The sequence below is a fragment of the Urocampus carinirostris genome, chromosome 16 (genome assembly GCF_059441175.1).
Source record: "Urocampus carinirostris isolate Australia breed hairy pipefish chromosome 16, RoL_Ucar_1.0, whole genome shotgun sequence".
In the NCBI taxonomy this organism is placed as follows: domain Eukaryota; kingdom Metazoa; phylum Chordata; class Actinopteri; order Syngnathiformes; family Syngnathidae; genus Urocampus; species Urocampus carinirostris.
In genome coordinates, this window is record NC_142364.1 from 9,329,823 (window position 1) to 9,345,806 (window position 15,984).

Sequence of the window (15,984 nt, forward strand, 5' to 3'; positions counted from 1 at the left end):
GGGCTCATTGCTGCAGGACGGCGGTAATGGGCGACGCAGCGTGAGGTGATGCTACCTTTCGCGGAGGAGCTGCGACACAGTGCCAGAGGGCGACGTTAGCGCGATGGAAAGGTCGCCACGGCGACGGCAAGCCACCGTTACTCGCACTACCACGTGTTCTACCGTGCGTAGACCATGTCCGGGTGAGGCGCGGCAGACGGACGCCTCCAGCACCGATGTCAGGGTGCCGCCTACCTCGAGGGTTTGCCTGGGTTGGGGAGAATGGAGGTAAGTTAAGGTTATTGTAGGTCCGTTTTCGAAAGAGTAATTACATCTGAGTGATTGTGCAGCAAAATCAACATTCTACTTCAAATAGGCACAACGTAAAACACAGATGAGATAACTTCAAAACAAAGAGTAGTAAGGTCAAACAAAAAAAGAAAAACGTATGCTTAAAAAATTGTAAGACTATATAAGGTTTCAAAAGTGCAAGGTGTAGCCACAATCCAGTTGAAAGAAGCTGTCCTTGAGCCTGCTGGTTTTTGTTCCAAGACACCGCAATCCTTTCCCTTACGGCAGCAGTTTAAAGTAGGCTTAAACGTATATGCTCAAAAGTGTGTATTTCAAATAAGTTTCTGGACCTTTTTAGCATCTCCTAGTCTTCCTGTCTTTGTTTCTCCCCACCCCCACGGCTATCCAGGGGGGATGGTCTGTGGTCTCTCCTCTTTGTCTACTTCAATAAAACAGAGGGGGGAGGTTTTAAGAAGGGGTGCGGCCGGCAAGACGAAAGGACCCTTCTCCAACTGCAGCAGTGTAAAGTAGGCTTAAAGGTATTTGCTCAAAAGTGTGTATTTCAAATCAGTTGGCCCTTTTTAGCATCTCCTAGTCTTCCTGTCTTTGTTTCTCCCTACCCCCACGGTTATCCAGGGGGGATGGTCTCTGGTCTTCCTCTTTGTCTACTTCAATAAAACAGAGGGGGAAGGTTTTCAGAAGGGGTGCGGCCGGCAAGACGAAAGGACCCTTCTCCAACTGCAGTTGTGTAAAGTAGGCTTAAACGTATTTGCTCAAAAGTGTGTATTTCAAATCAATTGGCCCTTTTTAGCATCTCCTAGTCTTCCTGTCTTTGTTTCTCCTTACCCCCACGGTTATCCAGGGGGGATGGTCTCTGGTCTTCCTCTTTATCTACTTCAATAAAACAGAGGGGGAAGGTTTTCAGAAGGGGTGCGGCCGGCAAGACGAAAGGACCCTTCTCCAACTGCAGTTGTGTAAAGTAGGCTTAAACGTATTTGCTCAAAAGTGTGTATTTCAAATCAATTGGCCCTTTTTAGCATCTCCTAGTCTTCCTGTCTTTGTTTCTCCCTACCCCCACGGTTATCCAGGGGGGATGGTCTCTGGTCTTCCTCTTTGTCTACTTCAATAAAACAGAGGGGGAAGGTTTTCAGAAGGGGTGCGGCCGGCAAGACGAAAGGACCCTTCTCCAACTGCAGTTGTGTAAAGTAGGCTTAAACGTATTTGCTCAAAAGTGTGTATTTCAAATCAGTTGGCCCTTTTTAGCATCTCCTAGTCTTCCTGTCTTTGTTTCTCCCTACCCCCACGGCTGTCCAGGGGTGATGGTCTGTGGTCTCTCCTCTATGTCTACTTCAATAAAACAGATGTGGAAGGTTTTCAGAAGGGGTGCGGCCCGCAACACGAAAGGACCCTTCTCCAAAAGTCTTTGCCTGAATTTCCTTCTACGATTAGTCAATATTTTTTTAGCTCTCCCACACGTAAGTGGTCGCTTTAGACCCGACAAGCTGGTTAGAGGTGGTGAGATGGGTGGGCGGGGTCACCTGCATTCCTAGTGGCTTTGCAGGTGAGGCTGGAGTCGTACGGCTAGCAGAATTAGCCCTAATAGCTAATCACCAAAAATCCTGGGTTTACAAAACAATGCATCAAAACCGGGGTGCGTCGTTTGAGGTGTCCTTAAAGTAAAATATTTTCTCTAATAAGTAGACGTTAACACCCAATTGAGTTCAAAGAGCATTTATAAAAGAAATTCCCACCTCCACCTATTGTTTTTAGCTTACATTTAGCAAAGCAGTTCCAGGACAGGCAAAATCTTAGGAAGCAAGAAAGAGGGCGGTTGGGTGGGAAGTGATTTCATGCTCGTTTTTGTTAGTGTAGCACGAAAATGGTAAAAGTAAGAAACGGACGGTTTCAAATATAGTCCAAACCCCCAAAAAGGTAAAAAATACAAGTTTATTTGAGCACGTTTAAGAAATGCACGTACAAAACTTGAGCTGACTGGGGCTGCAATCAGGAGATGGCCACAAGAGGGCGGTAGAGAGTAACAAAGCCTGAAATTCCGGCCACTACCTTTAAATTTGCATTTATATAAATTAATTCGGTCAAACAAATGTAAATTTCTGGACCTATGAGTATTAAAAATATGCATGTTGTCTTTTGTGATTAATGATGTTTTTATAGCACTAGGGGGCGCTAGACAATAATTCAAATTAAACATAGCTACAGCCTGAACCTGAAAATATATGTGGGTCGATTTAAAACCTGATAATTGCGTCATGATGCAAAAATGTCCCTGTATCAATAAAACCTGACCTGTGAATAGCGAACACCGTCCTGAGAACGCTTGATCATTTTGCGCACGCTCTACTGCAACAGCACTGACTGTACCCCCCCAGTACAATTGGTGAAAATGAGTTTCCAGATAAATAAATTGAAGAAATATTAAATAAAAGTCGGGCGTATCGGTAATGTCCAGGGTTTGTACATCTTTTGCATTGCCAAATTCAAGCACTTTATAAGCCAAGTTTCTAATTTCTCCTGTACCATTCTGGAGTGAATCAGGTATTCTGCAGAGCCACAGTGTCAGGAACAGAACAGAGACAAGACCCACTTGCGTTACGTTTCACTCAGTTTTAGTAGAAGAAAGGAAAGGTTTGCACCCACGATCTGGGGATCGCTGGACCCGGGAAGCACGTCGCTCTGAACACGGAAGTGGGACTTTCGTGGCGAGCGATGTCGGGAACAGAAAAAACGGGTCAGTAGCCGGGACAGGAGAGCAAAAAACGTGGTCAGGATCCAAAAACGGGTCGAAGCCGGGGAACAGACGGGAGCAAAAACAGGTTGGAGTCAGGGGAACGGAAAAAACAGGTCAGTAGCCGGGACAGTAGAGCAAAAAACGTGGTCAGGATCATAAAACGGGTCGAAGCTGGGGAACAGACGGGAGCAAAAACAGGTTGGAGTCAGGGGAACGGAAAAAACAGGTCAGTAGTCGGGACAGGAGAGCAAAAAACGTGGTCAGGATAAAAAAAACGGTCGAAGCCGGGGAACAGACGGGAGCAAAAACAGTTTGGAGTCAGGGGAACGGAAAAAACAGGTCAGTAGCCGTGACAGTAGAGCAAAAAACGTGGTCAGGATCAAAAAACCGGTCGAAGCCGGGGAACAGACGGGAGCAAAAACAGTTTGGAGTCAGGGGAACGGAAAAAACAGGTCAGTAGCCGGGACAGTAGAGCAAAAAACGTGGTCAGGATCATAAAACGGGTCGAAGCTGGGGAACAGACGGGAGCAAAAACAGTTTGGAGTCAGGGGAACGGAAAAAACAGGTCAGTAGCCGGGACAGTAGAGCAAAAAACGTGGTCAGGATCATAAAACGGGTCGAAGCTGGGGAACAGACGGGAGCAAAAACAGTTTGGAGTCAGGGGAACGGAAAAAACAGGTCAGTAGCCGGGACAGTAGAGCAAAAAACGTGGTCAGGATCAAAAAACCGGTCGAAGCCGGGGAACAGACGGGAGCAAAAACAGGTTGGAGTCAGGGGAACGGAAAAAACAGGTCAGTAGCCGGGACAGTAGAGCAAAAAACGTGGTCAGGATAAAAAAAACGGGTCGAAGCCGGGGAACAGACGGGAGCAAAAACAGGTTGGAGTCAGGGGAACGGAAAAAACAGGTCAGTAGCCGGGACAGTAGAGCAAAAAACGCGGTCAGGATCAAAAAACGGGTCGAAGCCGGGGAACAGACGGGAGCAAAAACAGGTTGGAGTCAGGGGAACGGAAAAATCAGGTCAGTAGCTGGGACAGTAGAGCAAAAAACATGGTCAGGATCAAAAAACGGGTCGAAGCCGGGGAACAGACCAGAGCAAAAACAGGTTGGAGTCAGGGGAACGGAAAAAACAGGTCAGTAGCCGGGACAGTAGAGCAAAAAACGTGGTCAGGATAAAAAAAAAAAACAGTCGGAGCCGCGGAACAGACGGGAGCAAAACAGGTTGGAGTCAGGGGAACGGAAAAAACAGGTCAGTAGCCGGGACAGTAGAGCAAAAAACGTGGTCAGGATCAAAAAACCGGTCGAAGCCGGGGAACAGACGGGAGCAAAAACAGGTTGGAGTCAGGGGAACGGAAAAAACAGGTCAGTAGCCGGGACAGTAGAGCAAAAAACGCGGTCAGGATCAAAAAACGGGTCGAAGCCGGGGAACAGACGGGAGCAAAAACAGGTTGGAGTCAGGGGAACGGAAAAAACAGGTCAGTAGCTGGGACAGTAGAGCAAAAAACATGGTCAGGATCAAAAAACGGGTCGAAGCCGGGGAACAGACCAGAGCAAAAACAGGTTGGAGTCAGGGGAACGGAAAAAACAGGTCAGTAGCCGGGACAGTAGAGCAAAAAACGTGGTCAGGATCAAAAAAACGGTCGAAGCCGGGGAACAGACGGGAGCAAAAACAGGTTGGAGTCAGGGGAACGGAAAAAACAGGTCAGTAGCCGGGACAGTAGAGCAAAAAACGCAGTCAGGATCAAAAAAACGGTCGAAGCCGGGGAACAGACAAGAGCGAAAACAGGTGGGAGTCAGGGTCGAAAAGAGCTTGCCAAGAGTAAACCGAGGTTCGCAGACGGACTGACAACAGGTTACAGATAGACGTGGGTTTAAATAGTGACAGGGAGCCAATCAAAGTCCGAGGCTGTTGGCGCCTTGATATAGGTGTTAGGTAAACATAACAGTAATACTTAGCATATATTTTTTGTTGCAGGAAGTACTTAGTTACAATTTACCACCGGGAAATACTACCCACATTTCATAGTGCCCTGTTAAAGTATAACATGCATCTGTCCTTCATAATACAATGCCGCACAAACTAATGCCAACTGCCGTGAATCACGAGGAAAGAATAGCAATGGCAAAGCAAAGCCACTAGAGAGCACATTCCAATCCTTTGAAGGATTTTTAAATTTTAATTAATTTCATATAATACAAATTAAATTTTGTCGAATGCAGTGGGGATTTTTCACAAAAGGTCGGGTGGCGCCGTTCCGAATGCGAATGTTTTGTTTAGTTCTGTTGATAACAGAGTTTTTGATGCAGGTGGTAGGCGTTGTTTGGAGAGCGGGAATGTTTTGACCGGTCTAGACGTGGTGGCGTCTTCCGGCGAGGAGGACGTGAAGTTGGCACCTGACCTGCCCCATTGGGGGGTGTGTGTTTCGTGACGCACCGGTCAGCACGCCCAGGGGAGGAGTCGGCACGCCCAGGGTGAGTGGCCGATGCCCCGACGCGTCAAAAACACAGAACACAGAGACAAGACGGACAGACAGGAGCGGAGAACGGGAGATGGGAAAGAGAAATAATTTAAGAAAATAAATTATTTTCTTAATTCTGAAAACTAGAAGATGCTAGTTTTCAGAATTAAGGAAACTGTTCTAAGGTCTTGGGAACCTCCTGTGTGGGTTCAAATCTAGCTACTGGACTTTCTGTGCGGAGTTTGTATGTTCTCCCTGTGCTTGCGTGGGTTTCCTCCGGGCACTCCGGTTTCCTCCCACATTCCAAAGACATGCATTTCAGGTGGATTGGCCGGTCCAAATTGTCCCTAGGTGTGAATGAGCGAGCGAGTTGTCTGTCCCGGTGTGCCCTGCGATTGGCTGGCAACCAGTTCAGGGTGTCCCCTGCCCACTGCCCGGTGATGGCTGGGATAGGCTCCAGCAACCCCGCGACCCTACTGAGGATAAACGGTGCAGCTAATGAGATGAGATGAGAAATCTGCCCCTGTGTGGAAAAGCCTGTCTCGTGTCAATATCTCATCTCATCTCATCTCATCAGCCATACCGCTTATCCTCATTAGGGTCGCGGGGGGGCTGGAGCCCATCCCAGCCATCTCCGGGCAGTGGGCAGGGGACACCCTGAACTGGTTGCCGGCCAATCGTAGGGCACACAGGGACAGACAACTCATTCGCTCATTCACACCTAGGGACAATTTGGACCGGGCAATTCACCTGAAATGCATGTTTTTGGAACGTGGGAGGAAACCGGAGTGCCCGGAGGAAACCCACACAAGCACGGGGAGAACATACAAACTCCGCACAGGAAGTCTGGAGCTGGATTTGAACCCACGACAGGTTCCCATGACATGAACTGTGCCGCACAAGCGCTAACCACTGCGCCGCCGTGCTGCCTTCGTGTCAATATGTTTCCCTAAATTAAGAAACTCTAAATTTATAACATAGTTTTAACTCCTAACACCTTGGAAACACATTCAAGAATCCGAGGATTTCGAGCACCCGTACCAACCCCTGGTGTTGTCATACCTCCCGAACGGTTTAAGCGGCTCCACTTTGCAGGCGTGCTGCGGGGGAACCCTCCGCCATCGCTCGGCCTTTCGTACCATCCTCTCCGCATCCAGCAGCCCGAATCCGTGCAGGTGGCTCACTGAAAAACACCAGAACTCATTAGGCCACGCGAAAAGCTCTTCCCGTTACACTCGCGGGAGTCTGTAGGCGTTTAGCGCTCGTGTGCACACACACACGGCCTCATTAGTGCGTACGTATCCCGTTTTTTGTTTCCCTTAATACAGGAGAGTTAAAGTCGAATAGACAAAATTTGGATCACAAACTAATGCTGCATACAGTGTAAAGAAGCTACCCTATTTTTCCATGTACAACACGTTTTTTTTGTTACCTAAAACTCAAAGTTTTGGTTATATACGAGGTCTTAGTAGTTTTAGAAGTATAATAGGTAGTATTTTATTGTATTCATCACTGCCCACATTAAACGCACGGGAATCAAACCCGGCTGCCAAATACAAAACACTACACCACCGTTGATATAGATGGCATAGTGTTGGGTCTGAAGAGACCACTGATGTATGGGAGAACACTGAAAATGAGCTAACTCTAAAACAGGGGTGTCAAACTCATTTGAACTCGGGGGCCACACGATAGAACAAACATTCTGTCGAGGGGCCGGACTAGTAGATTAAAGAGAAAGAAAAAGAGAAATAAAGAAATAAGAGAAAGAGGGGGGAAAGGAGAGAGGGTGGGACAAAGAAAGAGAGAGAGGGAGAGAGCGTGAGAAACAAAAGATATAAAGTTGTGAGAGAGGGGGAAAAGAAAGGGAGAGGAAGAAAGAAATCCAAAGAGAAATAGAAAGACAGAAAGGAGAGAAAAGAGAAAAGAAAGCGCAAAGGGTAGGAAGAGAGAAGAGAGAAAAGGAAGTTAGAGCAAAAGAGTTTAAAAGACACAGAGAAGAAGAGACCAAGAGCAGCAAAGGAAGAGAAAAAGACAGACACAGAGAGTGAAAGAGAGACAGACAGAGTGGGAGAAAAGGGGTGGAAAAGAAAGAGATAAAAAGAGAGAGAGAGAGAAATAAATATACAATAAGTACAGTGTCGAGGCACCTGGCTTTGGTAACATCAAGTGGACATATTTCAACCTGCAGCTTGTTTTTCTCTTGCGCTTCTCTGAGTGTTGTCTGGCGGGCCGGATTCAATCCCTTAGCGGGCCTGATCTGGCCCGCGGGCCGCCTCTTTGACACCTGTGCTCTAAAAGGAAATTCAGGCAAAGACTTGTGAGAACCCTTCTCGAGGTTTCTTGTTTTCCTCGTGCTTTTTTGAGTTTTTCCTTGCCCGCCTGTTGGTTTAAGATCATGGGATGGTGAAATTGTAACCTGTGCATTCCTTTGAGACATTTTGTGATTGACTTGAACTGGGCAGCACGGCGGCGCAGTGGTTAGCGCTTGTGCGGCACAGTTCATGTCATGGGAGCCTCCTGCGTGGGTTCAAATCCAGCTCCAGACTTCCTGTGCGGAGTTTGTATGTTCTCCCCCGTGCTTGCATGGGTTTCCTCCCACATTCCAAAAATATGCATTTCAGGTGAATTGGCCGGTCCAAATTGTCCCTAGGTGTGAATGAGCGATTGAGTTGTCTGTCCCCGTGTGCCCTGCGATTGGCTGGCAACCAGTTCAGGGTGTCCCCTGCCCACTGCCCGGAGATGGTTGGGATGGGCTCCAGCCCCCCCGCGACCCTAATGAGGATAAGCGGTACGGCTGATGAGATGAGGAGAGATGACTTGAACTGCTGAGGAGAGGAAACTTGAGGTAGAAGCTCGTCTTGGGGTGGCAAAGGTCCTGAAAAGAAGATTTGGGAGTACCTTGAAGAAGATGGTGAAGGGTTTTGGACGAGGAGGGAACTAAAAAAACAAATTTTGGCCAGTGAATGTCTGGAGCAGGGTTCAAAGACGACTCAGCAACATAAAGCGGGAGCCCGGAGTATTTTTGGTAAAGGTCGGCAAATTAGTTGATTGGGAGCACATGGACAGGGGAGTTCCGAGTTCCGAGACGTGAAAACAGGGTAATGATGCCATCTTGTGGAGTAAAAGAGGGACTCCAGGCGCTAAACCATGACACACATTGTATGTTATAAGAAACTAAAAGAAACTAAATATGAATAAAATGACTAAATTTTGCGCAGGCTTGGGGAGTAACTGAATACATGGAACGGCAAAAATGATGTTTGGATGTATTTTCATTTTGTTTCTGTCGCATTTGATGTTCGTTTTGCCGGAGATCAAAGAGATCAAAGCCAGGAGAGAAAGCTTACCACGTGTTGTGAGTCATCATTTGATTCATATTTAGTGTCTTTTGTCTTTTATTAGCATATTTGGTATTGGAGTCATCCAAAAGTCATTGAAAGTAATCCAGTTAAAGTAACCCTACCCAACCCTGGTTTTGCCGGAGATCAAAGAAATCAAAGCCAGGAGAGAAAGCTTACCACGTGTTGTGAGTCATCATTTGATTCATATTTAGTGTCTTTTGTCTTTTATTAGCATATTTGGTATTGGAGTCATCCAAAAGTCATTGAAAGTAATCCAGTTAAAGTAACCCTACCCAACCCTGGTTTTGCCGGAGATCAAAGAAATCAAAGCCAGGAGAGAAAGCTTACCACGTGTTGTGAGTCATCATTTGATTCATATTTAGTTTCTTTTGTCTTTTATTAGCATATTTGGTATTGGAGTCATCCAAAAGTCATTGAAAGTAATCCAGTTAAAGTAACCCTACGCAACCCTGGTTTTGCCGGAGATCAAAGAAATCAAAGCCAGGAGAGAAAGCTTACCACGTGTTGTGAGTCATCATTTGATTCATATTTAGTTTCTTTTGTCTTTTATTAGCATATTTGGTATTGGAGTCATCCAAAAGTCATTGAAAGTAATCCAGTTAAAGTAACCCTACCCAACCCTGGTTATAATTGTGTATCAAGAGCGCCCCCTAGTGCCCAGGAAAACCAGATCGGGCCCCCAGGGCTTTGACATTGACAGATTTTTCCTGTTTTTATGGAAACTATTCATTTTGGTACATGAGATTTAGCAGAACATGCTATCCAGTTCTCGGTGATTAATGTCCTATTGAAGGTTTGAAAATGAATTATCCATTATCCCTTTTTCATTCTAGCCTTCAAGGAGAGTCATCGCGATGCCGACGAGACGACTCAAGTCATTAAAAGCCCGGCGCATAACATTCATGCTATGTTATGAAAAATGTAATTAAAGTCAAGTCATTAAATAAGTTAGCAACGGCAGCAAGGGGGTTCATTCAATTAGCGCAGGAGATAATTACTAGCTTGCTGAAGTTCAACATGCCATTGAAATGACAAGACAGGATGTGTGAGCTTGATAGGAATTTTTTTTATGTATTTTTTTTATCTTGTACAGCACAGGTGTCAAACAGGCGGCCCGCGGGCCAGATCAGGCCCGCTGAGGGATTGAATCCGGCCCCTGAGACAACACTCAGAGAAGCGCAAGAGAAAAACGAGCTGCAAGTTGAAATATGTTAACTTGATGTTGCCAAAGCCAGGTGCCTCGAACAAAGACACTGTACTTGTATTTTTTTTTTTTTTTCTCTCTCTCTCTTTTCCACTCCTTTGTTACCACTCTCTGTCTCTGTCTCTTTCTCTCTCTGTGTCTTTTTAACTTGTTTTGCTCTAACTTCCCTTTTTCCTTTTCTCTTTCTCTCTTCGCGCTTTCGTTTCTCTTTTCTTTCCTTCTGTCTTTCAATTTCTCTTTGATTTCTTTCTTCCTCTCCCTTTCTTTTCCCCCTCTCTCACGACTTTTTATCTCTTTTGTTTCTCACGCTTTCTGCCTTTCTCTCTTTTTCTTTTTTTTGTCCCGCCCTCTCTCCTTTTCCCTCCCTCTTTCTCTTATTTCTTTATCTCTCTTTTTCTTTCTCTTTAATCTACTCGTCCGGCCCCCGACAGATTGTTTGTTCTATCGTGTGGCCCCCGAGTTCAAATGAGTTTGACACCCCTGTTGTAGTGATGGGTTCCGGGGAGTCGCATGCTCAAAAATCTATGGATCCCAACCAATGTTCCCTGTAATTTTCCTTTCGGGTCTGAGCGTTCACACAAAGTCGGTGAGCAACGCTTGAAACAACAGTGAGCAACCGTAATCCCAAGTGTGGCAACTAATTGACGTAAAAGCGGTGCTGCCACGAGCGGCTGCCTTTTCCAGCAGCTGCCCTATTGTTTTATTGTCTGCTCCTATCTTCGGTGTTTTTTTCTTCCCGTTTTGACAACTACACTATGGATTACTTCTATCCTATGGGACATGGGTTTTAGCGCACAAAAAATGCGTGTATTCAAGGAATTTCAACTCCTTGCCCTGAAGAATTCTCGTGCCGGCGTGATGAAGGGGCCTATCGTGGAAGAAGAGCCGGAGCTAGCGAAGTCTTCGGTACCATCCGTAATCATGGTAAATGCGAACTCACGACCAAATAAGGTCATCGAGTGCTGGTGGAAAACATCGAAGCGCACAGGGAGCGCAGTTGCTGTGTTTTGCGGAAACGTGGCTCACGTTTAGCATTCCGGACGCTAACGTGTAGCCACCCGGAGCTACCCGGAGCTATCCGGCTTCAACGCCGCTAAACAGAGACACGAAAGCCGGGGGGAATCGGAGAGGAGGCGGACTTGCTAACACGAGGTGGTGTATCCCTGGATTTTCACAAAGAAATGACTTCCATCTGCCGCAGGGATGTCGAACTTTTGGACTGGCGTGACGTCATCCGCTCCGCTACAAACACCCCTAGGGCATCATGTTCATCATGTTAATAAACAACGGGGTAGACTGCTGGAAGTGTGAATTTCCCTACGGGGATGAATAAAGTATCTATCTATCTATCTATCTCTATCTAATCCATTATCAAACAGGTCCAAAACTTGACATCAAGTTACATTTTGCTGAGTTTCCGGCAATGCAAAATTATTTTTCACTTTTGAATGAATTGACTCATGTATTATTGCGAAGGTTGTACGGCCTACAAACGTCTGTTCCTTTTTTCCTATGTTTCTTTCTTTTCTTTTTTTCTGGCTTTTTTCTAAATTTTTCCTTCTTTTATTCTCTTCCCTTTGTTTTTTGTTTTTTCTCAGCTTTTCACTCTTTTTTCATTTTGGTATTTTTTTTCTTTTTTATTCTATTTCCCCCCTTACTTTAAAACATTTTGTGCATCATTTTACATCATATTTGGTCATGTTAGTGTTCAAACCCTGTTTTAAAACCCTACTCTTCATTTGTCCAACCCAAATACTAAATCCTTACCTAAATCTCAAAGCATAACCCATTCTTGCCACCTTTAATGTAAAACTCTTATTTTAATACCTAAACTACTGCATATCATCTTGATGCCTTACTTTGAAAACCATAATTCGTAGCCCCATCCCTGTCTTGACACTTTAATGTGAAACCCTAACCTGTTTTTTTGAATTCAACAATAAAACCATCTCTCCAAATCAAAACCCTACTTTTTAACGCTGGTCATAAAATAATGTACCAACCCTGGCCTGCACTTCTGAAATCGTTGAGACAAATCAAGATTGAACCCCTGTTTTGAAACCTTACTTTGCATCTTCAAAGCCAATAAATTCAGAACTTCACTTGGGATGAAAGAAGCAAAAACAACCCGAAGAGCCGTTTAGGACCCGAAAGAGCCGGTTCCTTTTAGTGAGCCGAGCCGAAGAAGCCGGTTCTCGAAAAACTCTACTGACTTTACCCAACTTCGTTCTACTTCGACTCGACTTCAAAATACGGCATTTAGGACACAACGTCAGGGGAACCCGTGTATTTTTACCTTCAGTTTTAATCATCACAGTTAATTGGTAATACAAATCAGTTATCACTTCAGATCTTTCAGTTCATATATTCTTTGTGGTTTGCTGTCCCGCCATAGTTGTAATGCCTTCTCAAGGTCCGATCCATTATCATCCTCCTCATAGCGTCACCAAGAATATAATTTAGTCAATTTTGGCAGAAAAGTCCTTTTCATGCTAGGAGTTTTCTTTTGTTTATTTTCTTTCGTCGAATCGTTCGCTCCAACACGCGTGTTTTCCTTGCCTCCGCGATCTTCCGAAGAATTTCTCCGACGTTTTTCCGTGCCGGATCTATTGCCGTGTTATCACTTTCTGCATTATGTTTCGACTTATTACCGACACTGAAGAAATGACCAATTGTGTGTTGATTTTCACCTAATACTAACTGTTTTTTCGGAGGCATACTTAACCTTCACCTTAAATCGACGAATTGAATTGGCTGTTTGGAATCAGGAACACTGGCCTGGGATTTTAATCTATTAACAGCCATAACAAAAAAGGTCTTACTTCTGATTCTAGATTTGTATTGCCCGGACCAGATATAAGGTTTTGCATTCGAGATTCATGGCAGGTTAGGGTTCAAAATCCAGGCAAAGTTTTAGTATTTGGCTTTGAAATTGCAAAGTAGGGTTTTGAAACAAGGTTTCAATTGTTATAGACCCGGGTTAGGATTTAGTTTTATGACAAACATTGAATAGTAGGGTTTAAATTCCGGGTGAACGCTTTCTGGTTGCGTTTCAAGACCACGTAATGTTTTCACATTAAGGTTTCAAGACAGGGTTATCGTTCCAGATTCGAGTAAGGCTTTAGTATTTTTTAAAATGCAAAGCAGGGTTTTAAAACAGGGTTTCTGACCTGAATTGACTGTACTCAGAGTTATAAAAAGCCTGGGTTAAGATTTCAATTTATGATCAAGTTAGGGTTTCACATTAAGGTTTCAAGACAGGGTGATGGTTACGAAGGATAGTTTCAAAGTAGGGCATCAAGATAGTATGAAGTAGTTAAGGTTTTGAAATAAAAAGGTCATGGAGATTAATTTCAAGCAAACATCCCTAAAAGGGTGTCTTTAAAAAGTTGAAAGTTAAATATTTTCTTATGCTTCATTTTCCACTGCGCCCATCTCCTTTTATCTTAATAGGAGAGCTGTTCGGGGCGGAACACATTACATAGGTGATACGGGGGTGTCAGGAGTGCTTTGTTCGTGTAGCATAGTGAAAGTTATAAATGTCCTTCTTCAAGTATGGTCCCAACGCAAACCCAAACCTCCAAAAAGATGAAAAAAGAAGGACGTCTAAGAAATGCCCGTACTTGCACGCGCATCATGAACATGCCGACTGAGGCTGCAATGACGACACAAACCAGTAGATGGCGGCACAGGGTAAGAAAATTCTAAATTTGGCACAGCTCCTTTAATAATATAATTTTATGGGTCTTTTAACACCTTAATCCTACCTCTTAATCCAGCTCCATTCTTTTGCCAGTCGTCCGCCTGGAGATGCCGAGAATCTGCCGTGCGAACAATGATGTGCTGGACGTCTCTCCAGGTGAGTAAAGGGCTAAGAAAAACGGTCGTACCAAAAAAGTAAATTATCACGGCAGTTGATTTCATCTACAGTGCCTAGCGAAAGTATTGGCCCCCTCAAGAACTTCTTGTCATCTCGCCGAAAATATTTTCTAAGAATCAACAACTTGTGAGACACAATCCTGAATTGGAACTAAATTATCTCAACAATCTTTATATAAAAAGTAGGTGTTGCAAAATAAGACAAAGTAGTTCCCTGATGACTTCCGAATAATCCAATGTCAACCTAAACGACTCATTTCGCAACACACATCTCCTGAAGGCGAAAACTAATCAGAGGAGCAACCAAGAGGTGTGTTATCATATTAGATGACCTGCAGAGAGAGGGCAGTGGATTGGTTCAAGTGCTTTAAAACCTGTGGGTATAGACTAGATGTTCTAGCATGTATTGACTGGTATCTCCTCCCTGGGGGCAGCCAGTGGAAAAGATGGTAGGATGGTGCTGGTCCTGCAGGATGTTGTGGACTCTTCTCAGGCAAATGGGTTGTTCCCAAAATTCCCCCGACAGCTTTCCCCAAAGCGAACGCAAAGCGTTACATTTGGCGTAAGAGTGATACTGCACATCACCCTCAAATCCCCACTGTCAAGCATGGTAGTGGCAGTATCATCCTCCTAGGGTTGGTATGATCATCAGAGTTGATTTGAAGATAGATGGAGCCAAATACAGGGCGATACTTTTGCAAGGCACTGTATTACAAATAGAATGCTATAAGCATACTTAGCCTCCAAAGTAAGAGCGATGATGCCGGCTGCCGCCGAGACGGAGAGGGCCGAGTCCCATTCCATTTCGGTGTGCTTGGTAGACCACAGGAAACAGAAAAAATCGGCCATTTTATTTTATTTAGTTATTGTCGTTGACAAATGTGTGAAAAGTTTTGGACATATCACCCTGGTTGCCATTGGTAGACATCATACAAGATGCCTGTCTACAATCGGTTTTTCATCTCGGCTTCATGAAGACGTTGATATGCTATTGGCTAAACTCCTACCCACAATGCCTTCCTCTTTTTTTGTGTTCAGTTCATGATCTTGTGGAAAAATGTAGATTTTTTTCTTAAGGTTTTGGTCCCAGGACTTGCAGTGATGCTAAAGCAGGGCTAGGCAAACTATGGCCCTTAGGCCACATGCGGCCCATCTGGCTTTTTTGTCTGGCCCGCAAAATATAAAATGAAATGAAATGAAAATGAAAAAAATCAAATGATCTGCATTTATATAGCGCTTTTCGAGTCAAGACTTCCCAAAGCGCTTTACAGTGTGCTTCACATTTCCCAATAGCGGCCGTGCAGCCATGTAATGCGCTAACCTGCTTATTGGGGGTATTAGGGGTTCAGTGTCTTACCCAAGGACACTTCGACATGTAACACGGAGGAGCCGGGATTCGAACTGAGATCTCTTGATCCCAAGACGAGCACTCTACCTCCTGAGCCACTGCTGCCCCCAAAATATGATAAGTATAAGTATAAAATTGTAAAAAAAAATAAAATAAAATAGGGGCCCAAACATTCAAGTATCAGGCTACATTTTTCTTCACTTCCTATTTTTACTATGTATTATATTTGTCAAGATTGGGTGGACCCAAATGCAGATAAGCATGAGCAGAGGCTGGGTGTGCTCAGAAAACGGATGACATTTAATAAAAAAAATCACAGGAACAAAGTAAAAAAAATGGTCAAAAAGAGAAAAAAACTGTCTGAACTAGTCACAAAACCCAAACTTCGTGTCCACACACTCGGCGGGGGGACGGAATACATAGGTCGCATCCTCCACAAAGAAAAAGAAACAAAGAACAGTGACGGATGGATTAAAAAAAAGTCAGCGAGAGAGAAACAATCCTGCTCTTGAGTCCTTAAAAATAAAATATCAAAATCACATTTGCTTTGGGCTCGGTCCATCAAATCAAGTAATTTTTTCGGGCTTGGGCTAGGGTAGGGCCTTCAAAACCCTTTATTGACCAGGTATCATACAAGTCGCCTGGAAGTTTTTTTTGATTACTCTGGTTGAGATCGATGCTCTCCAGACAACTTTTCTTCATCCAACTCTCC

The 15,984-nt window shown here is 44.6% G+C and overlaps 1 protein-coding gene across 1 annotated transcript in view; it reads right to left on the bottom strand.

The window, feature by feature from the left end:
* Nucleotides 1–15,984, bottom strand: part of LOC148350159 (proprotein convertase subtilisin/kexin type 5-like) — a 75,207-nt gene that overhangs the window by 35,490 nt on the left and 23,733 nt on the right. The window contains exons 7-10 of the mRNA XM_088319994.1: nt 14,661–14,737; nt 13,813–13,916; nt 6,539–6,659; nt 56–247 (exon numbers count right to left, since the gene is read on the bottom strand). Coding sequence (XP_088176120.1) covers nt 56–247; nt 6,539–6,659; nt 13,813–13,916; nt 14,661–14,737 — 494 coding nt within the window. The remainder of the gene's footprint in view (nt 1–55; nt 248–6,538; nt 6,660–13,812; nt 13,917–14,660; nt 14,738–15,984) is intronic.